A 17,485-nucleotide genomic window follows, 5' to 3' on the forward strand; every position below is an offset into this window, starting at 1 on the left:
AGGAGAGTTTTACGGCGCTGTTACTTACACACTCCCTCACACACAGGAGAGTTTTACTGTGCTGTTACTTACACACTCCCTCACACACAGAAGAGAGTTTTACTGTGCTGTTACTCACACACAGGAGAAAGTTTTATGGTGCTGTTACTTACACACCCACACACAGGAGAGAGTTTTACAGTGCTGTTATGTACATGCTCCGACACACAGGAGAAAGTTTTATGGTGCTGTTTCTCACACACAGGAGAAAGTTTCACTGTGCTGTTACACACTCCCTCACACACAGGAGAAAGTTTCACTGTGCTGTTACACACTCCCTCACACACAGGAGAAAGTTTCACTGTGCTGTTACTCGCGTGCTCCTTCACACAGGAAAGAGTTTTGTGGCGCTGTTTGGGGGGGTAGATTTGCTTAGCTAAATTGCTTGTGTGGTGGCAGTGTCATTGTCAGGTTGTGTGGTGTATATGCATGGTCATGAAATAGCATCCTATACAGAGTGTATTCTCACATTACACACAGTATCCCTGTGCTAAACTCCAGCTTCACTGTCTGTGATCAGGATAAAGACTCCTAACTCCTCCACTATTCCACTAGTGTAACTTCACACAGCACTGTTTTAGGTTACTCTACCATGCATGCTGTTTCTTCCACCATGTAGAGTCTAAAATATTGTTTGAGAATTGCCTCCGTTTGCTATACAAGTTGTGTTACAGTTGAGCCTTGTTTCATTCTCAGCATGTGATGTCGATGTCGTATACAGAAACTTGGCACAATCCATGTATTTGGAGTCATGGAAACAGTTCACACTGTCTTTTTTTTTTTTTTTTAAAGAAAACACAACATGCAGTTTACCAAAACATCACTCTTTAACCAAAAGTCTTCTGTTCTTGAAATTATGTGATACTAAATTAATTAATTCCTCTCTTTACAGACCAGGCATTTGTCACCTTGGCCACGAACGAAAGATATGCTAAAGGAGCGATGGTGCTGGGGAAGTCCCTGAGGAACCATAAGACCACCAAGAAGCTGGTGGTGCTCATCGGACCCCACGTGTCAGAACCGTCCAGGTAGGCATCAGTCAGTGGGTTGGATTCGATCGGATATGATTTTAGATATTTAAATGAGCGGTTACGATATGCAAATTTAGTGAAAGGTAGAATTAATGCTGTCAGTGGCTTGATGTACCATAAGTATTGTAGCTTATGCCAGAATAAGCAATAAAAATGGACCAGGATTGACTGACTAATTGAACCCCATTAAAAGAAAAGAGAGAAATCATACAAATTCGTTTGTGTAAAATGATTTATTTATTTATTTTTCTTTTATTATAATCTAACTTTGTATAGCACAAACAAAGCAGCTTTACAGAAATATTATAAAGTTCTGTAATTGCATTTATGTTTAAATAAAATTATTATTATTAGCATCTTTTTTTAGTTGTAAAATTTTTTTTGTAGTTATTAGTGACCATGTAAAAGCTAACACTTCAACAGTACCTTGGCTCAAAGCGAGGAGGAGGAGTGGTGGGTTGGTCTGCTCGGGTCACTTCCTGTTGTGTGTATATATAGTGCTTCTCTAAAGTCTCTGTAGTCACAGCACCCTGTCACCCTATCAGCCAATGTCACGTACAGTTTCGAAAAGAAGCAGAAACCCCAACCGACCATACGAGCGTTACGACACACGGGCACATGTAACTATATTGCATAATTATCATGAGACAGTTCACCAAATTGTGATCCGATTATTCCTGAAGCAGAGGAGGCTTTATAAAGAAGCTTGATTTAATAACACCACCAGGGGAAAGTAATGGGAATTAAACTGTAACACAACTACACACTTTTTGTGCATTGATGGCCAACATTCTCCTAGCAAATTTCCTCAGAATATTTTCATGTTCTGTTCATCAGGAGCCGATTCAAGTAAATACAACTGAGTTTGTGAAGCGTTACCTGCATGTGTAGACATGAGTGGCACAAACGAGATCTTGGGTATTTGGTTCCGTTGCACGTTTTATACTGTAGTATAGGTTATTAATAAATCTTTATTTGTGGCGATATAAACAATGTTTTTGTGTATTTGGGCCTGAAAATCCAGTGATGTCCAGATGCTGAGGCTGGTACTGAAATCTTCTAGGTTGGATTGGTTGGAAAAGATGATACCAAAACTAGTAATGGTGGAAGCTTGAATTTTACAAAATGTATATTTTACAAAATAAAACACAAGTTTCAAAACCTGTGAAAACTTTAAAGGCTCCTCGCTGTTTGTCCTCGCTTATGGCGAGGACAGGCTTCTAAAAAGTCAAGGATTTACTCAGTAATTCAGTCATATCATTCTGAGGCACTTGGCCAGCTTCACATTGCACAAACACTGTCGTATATCAGTCCTCATCCATGATCATGAGCTAACATACTCATGGTTGGCTTGTTGTGACGGCGAGTATCGACTTCCTGCACAGCCAAAGAGCACCGACAGTTTTCCCTCTTGGACTCTGTAACAGATGGCTGTAGTGATTCGAACTCTGTGATGGGGCTCATGAGGATTTTTCTGCTTGTTTTTGTAATTCATGATATCCTGTTCTGCCTTTAACGTCATCTCTCGTATCCCAGAAGAGGCTGCTTTGCCAAACAAGATGTTAAGAGGGAAGAACCAGGAGTGTATTTTAAACCCCAAAACTTCAAACTTAGTAATTTTACCCTTTTGAAGTAAGATTTAAATGATGCGACGTGTCGAGTGTGAAAAGGATTTCCTTTGTCATTTGCCTGGTACATTTTCTCAAACTCTGTTTTGTTCAGTATTTTAAAATGTTGTTCATTTTAGTATTTTGTTGCTCAAACATGTATATTTTATATGAAGCCCATGTCGTTCTTGACTCGTTCCTATGCCTCTCTAAAGTAGCTTTCTATACATATTCACTTGAGCTTCTGGAGTAATAAAACCCGTCTTGAGACATCTACTAGCTCTTGGTGTAGAGAGCCACAAGGGATGGTTTGTTAACCAGAGGATTGATACAGGGCCAAAGTTGGTGGCTGTGTTGGAGCCAGTTCTGTAAATCTGTCGTCATCTTTTAGTCTGCAGTAGTACTCTGCAACTTTTTTTTTTTCTTCCTTATAGCAAATAACTTGAATTGATTCTTTATACTTGTCCAGTTTGCAGATCTCACTAGAGCTTGTGTCCCAAAAACAAAGTGTATCACATTAGAGTAGCAGCAAATTGTGTATTTATATATTGTGGAGTTATAATCGTACAGCTTCCTGTATATTATTCTTCAGAATGGCTGGCTGTGGTGCTGGTGGGCTGGCGGTGGGGCTGGCTGGCTGTCGGGTGGTGGGGCTGGCTGGCTGGCTGGAATTAGTTCTGTTGCTCTGAGTGCATTCAGATGATTAGCAGCTTTTATCACTATTGCTCATATCTGTATGCATGTACAGTAAATGTTTATTATTTATTTCATAACTTTTAATGTTGCTAAATTATTCATGTGAAGCTTTCCGGCTGTCGTTCCTTCATAATCAGCTTCTGCTCTGTTCTCTTGTATTAGGGTTCAGTCCTGTTGTACTTTACAGGAACAAAACGCTGTTGCTATGCGGTATTCGCTGACTGTATAAACACATTGACCTGTAACTAACATGGCTTTGTTTCACACATTGCATTCTGTGTTTTTATAGCTTGATCTCCATTTACCCACAACTAAGCCTCTGGTACGGATTCATCTGGACGTCAAACTGATTTGCTTGTGCTTGGAGCAGATGATCAGGGGATTACTGAGCTCTCATTCGTGTGTTCTTGTGTAGTGAATTTATTTTTGTATGGTTTTATGTGGCTAGCTAGTGTCAGGTTTTAATAATTGGCTATTTAGATGGATGTTTTAAAGGGAGTGCCGGAGGATAGGAAATTGTTTAATCTATCAAGTTGAGACATTGCATTACTTAAGAGTCTGTGGATTTCCTACATTGCACTCATTCAGCATTTGCAGTGTGTAATTATGCTTTGTTTAAATTTAGTAGCTGTTGCTCGGACATCTAATCTAGGGTTGATTTTGTTAACGATGGCTTGTGAGAATTTTCCATCCATGCTTTGTCATGTAGGGTGTTTAAAAACCTCAGCCATGTTCTATCAATAGGCTACATTTTAAAACCCAACAATTTCAGCAGATATTAGGTTATACTGAATCTCAGCACATCTGTGATTAGCCATGACACTCCCTCCATCATTTACACATTTTGCCTAAGAGCATGTTAGAACGTAATCATTCAGAAGTATGCAGACGAAGCAGACTTTTTCTCTGCAGCATAACAGGATATTAGATCCAAATCATTAGATCCAGATGTATGCTGATCTCTCGTATATTCACGGCATGTCTTGGAGGCTCCGCCCCTTCCCCGTCTCATGCTCTCGACACCGTGTGTCTCTCAATGGAGAATGTTCAGCTCATTTAATATGAATAAACATCAGTTGGTGTACATTCAAGATGGCTGAAATTACAGCTCGGTATAATAGGATTGTAAAAAAATAAAAATGTCTCGAAGTTCAGATTGTGTCCTTAAAAGATTAGAAGCCTCAAGATCAGAAGTTTCAAGGTTTTAAACTTTCTCTCAAAATTAAACCCTGAGCCGAAACACGGCTTTATTCCATCCTGTCAGGGCAACTTTTATCTGTGAATGCAGCACTTTGTTTAAAACCCTGATCCTCGTTCTCTGCAGGGCAGTGCTTCAGACGCTGTATGATGAGGTCAGGCTGGTGGACGTAATGGACAGTGGGGACACCGCAAACTTGGCCATGATGCAGAGACCAGACCTGGGAGTGACATTCACTAAGCTCCACTGCTGGACCCTCACACAATTCTCCAAATGTGTGTTTATGGATGCAGACACTATGGTGAGAGTCGGAGCGAGACGTGGCTGAGTCCGAGCGGGGTGGGGTTCTGGTACAGCGTTCTGTCAAGGAATTGCAGGAGATCGGTGTAGAGGTGTGGGTTTAGTGTGGAATGTTGGACAAGTTGGTCTGAAGTTTCAGGAATGAGTATTGGAAATGGAGACCTGGTGTGTATAAATATATATAAAATAGTCTCAAAAAATGTATAAATTAATTAAATATTTTATTGTTAAAATAAAACAACGATCCAATGTGGGTTTTTTTTTTATAAATAAATATGCTTTTACCCAAAATTTTAAAATGTAGGAATTCATCCAAATTTTCAGAATTTTAATTAAGATGCTGGATGTAAAAATGCTTTTAAAATTTGTTTGTTTTGTAGAAGAACGTTGGAGGGTTTTGCTTCATCTGGAGGATTTTTCATTTTTAAGGCTTTTCACACAGAGTTCAGGGCTGTGTTTCAAACTGAGTAATGCACCCTGAATATTATTGATAATCGAGGACATCTTAGTGATAAAGTAAAGACACAGTCCAAGTGTCCTCATCTCTGACTAGATGACTATCTGTAGCACTGCAATATTAATGAGAATAAATACAGCACTGTTTATTCTCCGCCAGACTCGTCACTGCTTAAACGTGACCATTAAATGTCGGTGTCCTATGCGGGGACGGAATCTGTCGTGTCATAAATTGGATATTGGAACAATTAGTCATCCAAATTTCTTAAAAATTAAGATCAGCATTTTGAATATAGGTTTAGGTGTTTTTTTGAAAGTGAATATATTTACATGTAGAGGTTTTTTATGTATAAGGATAATTTTTCCCATATGTTTTCTGCTTCTTTCTATTCTTATTTTTTTTAAGTTGTATTTGCAATGCAAGTGATTTTGTATGAAAATCTACAAGGGATTTAAGTTGAGTTGATTTGCAGGTAAAAAAAAAATGAAGGCTAATTTTAAACCAAAGAAATATTGGATTCTAAAGAATTTTACAATCAGCATGTTTTCACTTCTGATGCTGAAAATAAACCTGACCATCGCGTCTTCAAACAGTAATAATTGTCATAATGAGCTCAGATTTGTGATCTAAAACTATTCTTAAAAGATTTGTTGATGGTCTTTAAATACTAAGACATTATTAAAATTCCTACAGACTGACGTAGTTTATTGACCAGTGCTTTGCGATGTTGTGTTTAGGCAGTAGCAAACATTGATGAGCTGTTTGACCGAGAGGAGTTATCAGCAGCTCCAGATCCCGGATGGCCCGACTGCTTCAACTCTGGTGTGTTTGTCTTCCGCCCCTCCAACGAGACCTATGGCAAACTCCTTCAGTACTGTACAGAACATGGCAGCTTCGACGGCAAGTAACCCTCTGCTTTTTGTGGGTGCGTGAGGGCGGGTGACTGGCCGGGTGGGGGTGAGTTTGTGGGGTGTGTGTGTAGGGCAGAAAAGCTTGTGTTAAGAATTTGATCAATTACACCTCCCTTATTTATTGTAAACTGCTCGCCTCAGGAGGATGACCTCACACTGTGGGTTGTAGATGTGGTTTGGAACATGAGCCCCACAGAGCCACAGTTTCTCTTTACACAGTCTCTCTCACTTTTCATGTGTTTTATTACTCAGTGCAGTTAAATTGCTTAAGATTTTGTCATAGTGCTTTTTGGAACCCAAAATTGTGGCCTAGAACAAATCTTTGGCACTTTACAGTAGACTTGCTGTACATAACATGTTCAACAAGACAGACTTCATGTTGGAACTAGACAGAGTTTCCTGCTTATGTAATATGTAATGCTCTTGATGTTTCATCCAGGATTTCAATAATGGAAAACACCTGAAAATGTGCAAATTAAGATCTCCTGGAAAAATAAGGTTTAGTATTGCATGTCCGATTCGTTCTCACAGCAGATTTTCTGTATGGAGATCTTAAATTTGATGTTGGTACATTAATTGAACAAATTCTAATTTGTCTTGAATATGTACATCGTCGCTGTCAGGCGGAAACCTCGTATGTCCAAATTGTCAATTTCATATTTTTTCCACAGATCGATGGTCAGTCCCCACATGGATCTGTTATTTTTTCCAAGTTATTAACCAATATAAAGTCTTAAATAGCTTGAGCGCAAATCTCTTAACTCCATTGGACGCTTCAACTGTCCACCTCTTCACTCCATGGGAGAGCTTCGTGGCATATTTCTCCTCAAGAAGAGTCGCAACGAATCAACACGTCTTCTGTGGTAAATGTCTTAAACACTGGGCAAAAAGAAAAAAATCTTGACCCACCGCTAGTTCTGGTGCTCGTCACTAAACCCTGTGCATTGCAGATAAAATACGGCGTTTTTTTTAATATCCTGAAAAATAATGGTTTTGGAGATACGAGGATTCCGCCCGACAGCGACGAGATATAAAAAAATATTGGTACATATTCTACATGCTAGTATACATTAATATACAGGCATGTGGCAGCCTAGTGGTTAAGGTGATGGGCTACCAAATGGGAGGTTGTGAGTTCGATCCAATATCCACCAAGCTGCTACTGTTGGGCCCCTGAGGAAGGTCCTTAACTCTCAATTGCTCAGATGTATAAAAGTGAGTGCCAAATGCTGGAAATGTAAATGTATTCTAAATCATTTCTCCTCTATAAACGTGCTATAGAGTCAAGTGGACTTTACCGGGTTGATCTCGTGTATAGCTGACTTTCACGTTTACGTGATCTTTAATGACCTGCTGCTGTCTTGCATTGTGCTTAATTTTGTAATTATTTGGGCATTTTATTCTATTGCAGTATATTTATTCTATTGCATTGTGTATAAGCACAAGTATATTTGTACTGCAAAATAACTGGTACAATCCTTTCAACCAATTGTGTGCTTTGGTCAGACCTAAAACTGGTAGTTACCTGTTACGGACGTTTTATAATCATCAATGTTGAAGGATATCGAAAGTTGCCATTATTCTTCAAGTAAGTCAGTAGAATGTATTTCCTGTTTAATTACTGGGTAGCGGGAGCGCTCACAATTTACCCACCTGCACCACCTATGTGACCAAACCCTGAAATACAAAGTCACAATACAAAATAAGAAACATTTTCAGCACTTAGTGGCCTTGTGTACAAGTTATGCAGAATGTTCTGGAAAACCTGAAGTGTGAAATGAATGATTTCAGGAGTGTTTATGCACCGAGTGGTTTTTTTTATATACACACACTCCACTTGTGTAAAGATGTTGCTAAAAAATCCCCAAATGCCTTTTCTGTGCAGCACTGCTGAGCACGTGTCCAGTCTTGGCACGTGGCCATCTTTTCCCTTTGGATCTATTCTCGGCCTAGGTGTGGCGGTTCTGAACGGGCCTGTTCTCCCCATGGACTGGTTTCTCTGACTGTGTTCAACTCTCTTGCCATCTGCTCAAGCAGAAAGCTCTCTGATGGACAATTTTGTATGCTTAGTGACCTGATGCGTTTGTTCTTTCTAATACTGACGGGTGTCACACTTGATGTCCTGTTTCATTACATCCAGTGAATGAGTGAAGCTGTTTTTCTTGCTCTGTGGATGTTATGCAACACAGTTTCCCAAGTTGTTTCCATGACTCGAGTGTTTATGCTCCACATGGGGAATTGTAAGGGGGGGGGCAGACAAAAAGGCTTTTCATGCGGTTTCTTTACTAGTCTCTTATGCTGGCTAATGGGGTTATTAATGCACCTTCTTATCGGCACTTGTGTTTACACAAGAGTGCTGAACATGCGGTTGTGCAGACTGAGCCAGAGGACAGAGCTGATGTTACAGTAGACGTGGTAGCAATGAGCCAAAAAGGATTTTAAATCTGGAATTGTGGTCCTGGGAGCCAGGAACCTAGGTGTCTCAACATTTATGGGCCTGGTGATGCTTTTGGGTGGCGTTCTCTCAAAACCTTACACTAAAATGCTAATTAGGGGAGGAAAAAAAAGGCTGAGAGAATAGGCTGTTGAATGTTGTGCTATATTAACTTTCCTCTTGTTGTTGTCTGCATTGGTCTCCAGACCTCCTCAGTTTGGCAATACTGACCTTTTCCTTGGGTTTGGACCAGAAACAGTGTTTGTGGTCCAGGCAGGACTAATAGCAGGCCTGCATCAGCTTGGCAAACTGTCATTGGCTATACTTCAGGAGTTCAGCAACATTGGAGCTTAACCATTCAGAGCTGTAAACTGCCTGAGCTAGACTTTTTAGTCATTGCAGAACTTTAACGGGTGTCAGAGTAGCTTGGATAAAACTGTGTCCTTAATGGTAAAAGATGGTCGAAGGTCGTTAGACTGCTGACTTTGTGAACTTCTGGAAGTTTCTTCCAGCAGGCAGCAAGCCGCGTGTTACAATTGTCCGAGCTAATGTTTGTGATAGAATGCGAGTAAGATGCATGCTAACTGCGTAGGGCAGTAAAATTACCTTAAGACCCCTGAAATTCTTGACTGTACTTTTTCTGATATCTGGATCTCATAAATAGGATACTTTTGACTTGGAAAAAGTTAATATCTGGGGGGAAAAGTCTAGAACTAGTGTTTTTATTGGCTTGAGGTTTAAAAGATTTGGATTAAATTTGTTGTAATTATGCATGCTGTTTCGTTGCATCTCTGGCAGGAAGCCTGGATGGGTTCACCATGACCATAGAGACCTAAGCTGTAGTGGAATACTGGGGAGTTGATCAAGATTCACAGCTGCTGAAATTTCATGTTTTTTTTTTAATAATCTTGCTTTTTTCAAAAGAGCTTGATGTTTCCTGAAATAGTCATAGATGAGTATTAGAGCATCTGGAAAGACGTCCCATTCTCATGGGAACGGAACAAAATTGGTCTGATGGCATGTAAACTATCATCATGGTGTTATTTTTAGCTGGAATGGTTTGTGGTATGAAGGAGTTGAACTCGTTGACCTTTCAACTTTTTCTCTTCTCGCCTTCACTCGCTGTATAGCATGAAGCTTCTAGCTTGGTTAAAAGGAATCTCGGAATATTCTGTGGAAGTGGGTATAAAATGTATCTGGATTAGTCGGGATTCCGAACGTTGTACCTTTTAGAGAATACCGTAATGCCATGGATAAGGTTTTAGATCTGTTGCATGAGAATCCTCAAAAACAAGGCACAGGAGTGCATTTTAAAGATTGCGTGATAAGCCAAATGATTTCCATATACTGTTGCTTTGCGCAAAGGAATGATCTAATATACAGTAGAAATACCATTTAAATCCATTGCAAAGTGACCTGGAAGGACATTTTATAATTTCCTCTATGCTAGTGAGCGCACGAGATCTTGTCATCCTCTGCCAGACTAAAGCAGCATTTGGCGAGGTATGTTTTAGAGCCATGCTCATCCTCTCAAAATGAAGACTCTGAGACTAGAGCAATGTTTGTGGAGCTTCTCTCACCCTGCGGGATTTTCTGAGCCATGTCAAGCTGCTGATAGCGTGCCTATTTTAAACCACAGGGTACACTTCCCTGAGTGAATTATTAGCTTAAGTAGAGCAAACGTACACGTGTGTGCAGATTCTTCTTATCCGCAAGTGGGCTTGTAGAATGGAAAAGGCTCTTTCTTATAGTTGAAGTGTTGATTTTATTATTATTTTATAAGATTCTTGTTTAAATGAAGTCAACATGCCCCCTTACAGAAGACAAATTAGTTTTTGGAGGCCTGTTGGTTATTGAATGTCTGAAGGTTTTTAGATGTTGAGATAAAGAAACAGAAGGCCCTCTTAGAGGTTCTGCTGGCATACAGTAACTGCTTTGTTAGACTAAGTGTTTAGACCTGGGGGGCTTAGAAACTGTGGTTAGTGGGTTTGGGTGCATGGTTTGGTTGAGCATTGAGGGGTTTTTTTGTGGTCTAATGGTTAGAGTTTGACTCCTAACCCTAAGGTTGTGGGTTCGAGTCTCGGACTGGCAATACCACGACTGAGGTACCCTTGAGCAAGGCACCCCCCCTTACACACACCACACAAAATAAATGGCTGCCCACTGCTCCGGGTGTGTTTGTGTGTGTGCATTTTGGATGGGTTAAATGCAGAGAACACATTCTGAGTATGGGTCCCTGTACTTAGCCGTATGTATGTTTTGGTGCAAAAGAGGTCTTTGAAGACATGTTAGTTTACAACATGACCAAACTGGCTGTAACACTGTTGGTCTACTGACCCCAGTTTGCAGTTATAGAACTTTTCCTTGGTTTGCGACTTGGGAGTTTGTAAAGTTTTTTTGTGTATTTTTGTGGCTCATGTATTCAGGGAACAGGTTTTGGTGGTGGTAGTTGTAGGACATCAGGCCTTAGGTTGGGCTCACAAAACCTTACTCTAGAACAAAATAATATTAGTAGAGAATATCTTATATGCAGGTTTTTTTTACTTATTTGTTTTAGCCTTAAGGCATTATTTATTTAACTACACATGATTTGTGTAAGATGCTAAACATGTAAACTTTACTGTCCTTTTGTACCCTACACATGGTGAGTAATGTTCAGCTGTCTGACCTATATTTTGTCTCATACTATTCCCTGTATAGCACATGTGTAGCGAGCCGGTCTAAATGTATGGGGCTATTTTAAACCGCTCGGTAGGTCGTAGTGTACGTGCGTCCGCACGTGTTAATGTGCTGTTGGCGTTAAGGTCAGAATGCTGATAATGTAACACCCTTCAGTACTTACACAATGGTAGGGAGAGAAAATAATCATTCAGTTTTAATTTCCACTCACCATAAATATTTAATGTGTAGTTTGTTACATCTTTGTTTTAAAGAATCCTGTATACGTCTAGATGCATTTATGAAATTATTGCATCAGGAAAAACTTCACACTAATAACTGTTTCCTTATAGTGGAGCAACAATTTCTTCTTTTTCACACTTGCACGTTTTCCTGCCACCAAAATGTCAACACTTTTTTTATTGTAATCCAGTTTAACTGTAAAACCTCTGTCCTTTTTATGGTCTCTTATCATGATTTTTATAAAGACCGACCCAGGTGAGCTGTTTTTATTGTTTTTATAAGTAAATATAAGAATTACGTTTTATTTGATATTAAATCTATTACAGCTGGACTGGCAATTTTTTTTTCTTTTTCCTGGCTCGAACTACAATGCTTAGATTTGTCTCTTCCTTAAGAGCTGAGGTTTATGGGGGTTTTTCAGGGGAATTTGTAGGGTCTGTTGTAAGAAAACAAAAATGCTAATCGGTGCATTTATTGCAATTGAATGCCAACATGGGTGTTACAATTAGCTTCTTCTTTGAGTAAAATGCAGCATACCCTAAACTTGTCTGATTTGTTTTAACCCTCTACAACAGGGGTCTCCGATCTTATCCGGTAAGGGCCGGTGTGGGTGCAGGTTTTCAATCCAACCAAGCAGAAGCCACACGAGTCTACTAAAAGCCAAGAACGGCTGATTAAACAGGTGGGATCAGGTGTGGCTTCTGCTTGGTTGGAATGAAAACCCGCACCGGCCCTTTGCGGATAAGATTGGAGACCCGCTGCTCTAGAACAACATACAGGACATAGCAAATCCTCGCTAATTAACCTGTCAACATCTGTCGCCATGTTGCAAATGTCTATTGTACTAAAGTTTTCCTTTGTCATGTGCCAGATGTGTTCTTCTTTCTTGGAGGTGGGTGTGTACTTTTCATTCTCAGTAACATATCTTCTGTACATGCCGGAGTTTATCTCTGACCTGAGCTCCGGTGATGCGAATCACCTATAGAGTGAATGAATTCTTTGAGAAAATGACCTTGGTTAGAACATGACCCATGATGAGATTTTGGCAAGTAACAAGAACCGAGGAAACTGCTGATGTGGACTCGAGTGTTTGATACTCGTTTCAGAACAGAGGAGAAAAAATAATTCTAAACTTTGGCTGTTGAAGCTGTCGGGAGTGAGAATTTCTTCTCTACTTGGAAGTCACAGGATGTACTCGACACTAGGGAATCGTTAATGTCTGCTTTAACACCCCTGGCTATTGGTTTTACAGTTGCTGAGGCAGCTGCAGCAAACATTGTTCTCCTAACTTTGAAGACGCTTGATGGGTTTGCAGTCCATAGACCTGAATCACTAAACTAATAACCAGTTCACCAAAATTCCAGTGAGATTGCAGAACTTCATTCTTCCGTGTCCTGGTGCATCGTCATGCTGGAAGTGCGCATCAGAGTGTAGATAAACCGTAACCATGAAGGGATAAAACATTTTTCCTTCTTGGTCATGTTTCTTTAAAAAGCCATGACCGAGTGTGGAGGATTGTCGAAGCTGAATGTCCGACATGTAGAAATTCGAGATGCTGTCTGTACTCGTAAAACCTCGCTGGCAGGATTTACGCCTCCGTTTCACACTTTATTCTTGTTCCTGTAATCTCACTACACTGTAATGGTTCAGTGAAATGTTTGAAAGTCTGGCCAAGCAAACACCGGATGTGGTGTTGGAGCCAAAATTCCTTCTCGGTGAAAGCTTGAGCCTTGATCACTCATTAACATTTCATGTAATATTGAGCACAATTTGAAATCCAGGGCTGTGTGAGAAGGTTATAGTGTGTGCTTGTCTGCTCTACAGGAGGCGATCAGGGTGTACTCAACGGTTACTTCAGTGACTGGGCCACGGCGGACATCAGAAAGCACCTCCCGTTTATCTACAATATGAGCAGCATAGCAATCTACACGTACCTTCCTGCCTTTAAACAGTAAGTACCATGTCTGGGTTGTTCACTCTGTTTCCATCGAGGATCAATATGTCAAGCTCCAGAGTATAAAGTTACAAGAAACGTGCGTCACATGAACGCTACCCTGTGACGACATGGCATCAGGTTTCAGGTAGAGCCATGTGCTCTGTTGAGCAACGGAATGGAGAAAGATTGAGGGAGATTAAATGTCTGTCGTATAGGACTGACTCCACCAGCTGAAAATAGTGTTGCTGATTAAAGGACCTCCAGTTCTATGGGCTTGAAGAAGGGGGACACCCCATGAACCACCAGGGATCAAGGGCTTGGTCAAATTTCTATTTAAGAGAACATCACCTCGTCTCAGATGGAAACATGCACTCGCTTGCAGCCAATCGAATGGCACGCAGCCTGGCTTTACTCCATCCTGTCACACGTCTGAGTATTGTATGTATCCCTTATGCCAGGGATTTGGACTAAGGGAATTTTGTCTTGATGTTCAAAGGCAAATGATCCCAACCTGGAGAACTGATTAAAGCTCTGGTAATTTTTTTATGGCTCTGTAAACTGTTGTTCGGGTTACTATGCGCATGATGGCAAAAATATCTTGCAAATCAGAAATGTCACTGCTTTTAGTTGGTGGGTGTTTCTGCTACATGCTTTAGTCTCCACTCGTCTTTCCTTTACATACCAATCAGTATTGAACCCCAATTGGACACAACAGTCATACCATCTTTTATTTACATGAGTGTACAGCATTCAGTAAGACATCCTTAGTAACTAAATAGTCAGGGTCTCTGGGTTTAGGTGGGTTTTTTTTTTTTTGGTTTGGAAGCTCTACTACTTATGAATAATGGATTATATCTATCTAGAACAATCTCTACTTAAAATATGGAGATTTATATTGCCATATTTTTGTGTGTATATAATTTCACCCCCCATCCTCTGGGGCCCCGGGAAAAATGCTGGTTTAAACCATGGTTTAGATGCAGATCTTTGTGGCATGAAACTGATGATTGTTGTGTAAACACACATTAAGTACAGCACAGTGTCCCAAAGGCTTGTCTTTATTTTCTCAGATATAAAAGACCTGTGGTAGAAACTCTCCTTGTAATGTAAGGGTTTTTTATTTCATCAGGACTCTTTTTAGTTTTTGCTTTAGTAATAGAACTTGATGTTTGATCAAATGCCTGTTTAATTGATAAGTACAGAATAAAGTTATTATAATTGGGGGGGGGCATCAAGAAATTAGTGATCTGATATTGGGTAAATTATGTGGAATGTTATGCTGCGTATGTAACTGGTTTTAAAGATAATTGTCCTATGTCTCTCTAAAGTCCAGTAGTGAATAGTTCCAAAGTTCTCGTGCTATAGCTACAGTAATCCACTGGGTGTGCTGGACTATGTATTCCTTTATTTGTAAGATGCGAACACATCCAGTCTCACCACATTTTTGGCAGCCCTTGTTTTAACACAATGTTATGTACCGTTTTCAATTTTGTCACAGTAATGAACTCTTAAATACTGACTTTTCTTGAAATACATTTAAATACATTTCATTCTTCTTTTCTGGGCATTTAAATATATAAAAAAAATGTTCTCCAGAAACCTCCACAGAAGCAGCATCAGCTCTAACCGAATTTATTCCTCAGGTATGGCGCAAACGCCAAAGTGGTGCACTTCCTCGGAAAGACGAAGCCGTGGAGCTACACCTACGACCCTAATCAGAGGAGAGTGCAGGGGAACGTGCAGGAGGCTTCATCACACCCTGGCTATCTCCTGGAGTGGTGGAGTCTTTACAGCAGCTGTGTGCCTCCCCTGAAGCAGCAGCAGCAGGAGATGTTTACTGACCAGCCTTTTGAAATGAGTGTTCAGGTGAGATTTAAACACCAGCAATCTCGAGCTGGACAATGCTGCAGAATCACTGAGGATTTAAAAAAAAATCAGCCAGCTTTTTATGACCGTGTTCTGTCTTGAGGTCATTGTAAAAACGAGACTTTGTGGCTTTCAGATTCTAAATCACTAAACAGTTTGTTTTTTACTTTGAAAAGTGTCCGCTAAATCACATTACAGCTTTAATTACACCAAACATTGCTCTCACAATAATAGGCTGTGGAATTCCAAATATTGGTAGTTTTGTACCAAAAGGTTTTTCTTGCATGTGAAACCTTGACTTTTTAAAGGCATCTTCGGTTTGACTCTGTTTGTGGAAACCACAGAAAGAAGGTTCTCTCAGGTTAGTTGCACCCTCTGGTGTAGGGTTATGCTCAGAACAGTTCTAAGTGTAGAGCTGAATTTGACCAAAAATGTGTTAAATTTTCAACCGGCTGCTTCATATTTGGTCATTAATTTATTATTTATAGATTGATAAAGAAAGCTTATAGCTAGCAGTTAAACACTGTATATATGAAACGCTCATTTTCTGTGACCACTTTGCCTTTCTAGTAGCGTTATCGTTTTTTTGGGGTTTTTTTATAGCAACACGACACAGCAATTTGTGTAGCGGACACGATGCATAAAATACAACTAATCGATGGATTTAAAATGCATTATGTAGCAAAATAAAAATGTATAAATGTTGCTGTGGAATTGGGGTCTTGGGAGCGGGGTCTGGGAGGGAGATGGAGGATCTAAGTCATCAGTGTCCGATCTTCTCTGCAAAGAACCGGTTTGGGTGCAGGTTTTCATGCCACTCGGGCAAGAGAGAAGTGATTCTACCTGTTTAATCGGCTGACCTCGGCTTTCGGTGGACTCTGGATTGGCTTCTGTTTGGTTGGAATGAAAACCTGCACCCACACGGTCACGGTCACTGGACATTCCAGGTTTAGAAGACAGGGACCTGAGAGCAGTTTCACATTTTCTTTGCTTGTTTTTTTTTTCTCCCCAACAGGCGGAGTTTCAGCCTCAGGCCCTTCCTGGCCCACCTCCTCTCTCCTCAGCTGAGCGCAAACAGCGCTGGGAACAGGGCCAAGCTGACTACATGGGAATGGACTCTTTCGAAAACATCGAGAAAAAGCTTGCTGCGTTTTTGAAATAAGGGAGGGAGGGAAGAAGGGAGCGACAAAGTAAAAGGGCTCCTAACAGTTTTATTGTGATGGTTGAGACGCGAGTGTAGATCCCATGGCTACAGTGCCATCCTGACTGGTTTTCCTTCAGCTATGCAGAACGGTCACTTCAGCGTGCCAACCTCGCTACCAATTTACTTAAAACTTGTGTGCACTGTGAAACCGATAAGTTTCGACTCTGTGCTCTTCACCAAAAAAAAGCAAAAAACTTTTCTTTATATTCCAGATAGTCATGTTTGATGTATAGCTGAATTCCACTGTTTACACAGAGGAAGGTGACGCTTCAATAACACACATTTCCGAGACCGGGTTGTTCGTGTTCTCACATACACCTACGAAGTCTTCAAGACGCCGATCACATGACTCGCTCTAGTCATCGCTCGTTATTAATGTCCGTTCAAGCACTTTTCTATTTAAAGCACTTAGACCTGAACTTGTCACACATTGTTGCTTTGGTTTCACGTAGTGGTGACGGTTGGTCACGGTAAATCTGAGTTTTCATGCATTTAAGTTTCTAGTTCTGCGCATTGTCCATGTCTGCATTAGTCCACATGACTTGAGGTAAAATCTCTACCTCATCTGATGCTGCTGTCTTCTCGCTCATCGCAAGTGTCTTACATTTTCATCTGCACAATAAACATTGGTGAGATTGTTAAATGTTGTGTTGACTCTTACACTGCACTTCTGTATCGATCTATTAGGTTTGCACTCAAACTTTTTTTTTATTTTAAATGAATAAAATAAGGATAAGCTCTTCCTGTGGTCCTGATGGGTCACCCACTGCAATATTTCACTGTATGCACAATAATATCACGATTTTAGATAAGCACATAAAGATGCATTTGTACACGTTTTTAAACGTAATTGAGGTCTTTACTGACCTTCAATAAACAAACTAACACTCGGGTGACACAAACAA

At 40.3% G+C, this 17,485-nt stretch overlaps 1 protein-coding gene across 1 annotated transcript in view; it reads left to right on the plus strand.

Annotated features, from left to right (window-relative positions):
* gyg1b (glycogenin 1b) overlaps positions 1-17,223 on the plus strand; it is a 19,497-nt gene extending 2,274 nt beyond the window's left edge. The window contains exons 2-7 of the mRNA XM_027159809.2: positions 932-1,067; positions 4,698-4,872; positions 6,066-6,228; positions 13,399-13,525; positions 15,154-15,376; positions 16,392-17,223. Of these exons, the coding sequence (XP_027015610.1) occupies positions 932-1,067; positions 4,698-4,872; positions 6,066-6,228; positions 13,399-13,525; positions 15,154-15,376; positions 16,392-16,538 (971 nt within the window). The 3' untranslated portion in view covers positions 16,539-17,223. The remainder of the gene's footprint in view (positions 1-931; positions 1,068-4,697; positions 4,873-6,065; positions 6,229-13,398; positions 13,526-15,153; positions 15,377-16,391) is intronic.
* Positions 17,224-17,485: the final 262 nt, after the last annotated feature.

Source organism: Tachysurus fulvidraco, chromosome 3, assembly GCF_022655615.1.
Source record: "Tachysurus fulvidraco isolate hzauxx_2018 chromosome 3, HZAU_PFXX_2.0, whole genome shotgun sequence".
In the NCBI taxonomy this organism is placed as follows: domain Eukaryota; kingdom Metazoa; phylum Chordata; class Actinopteri; order Siluriformes; family Bagridae; genus Tachysurus; species Tachysurus fulvidraco.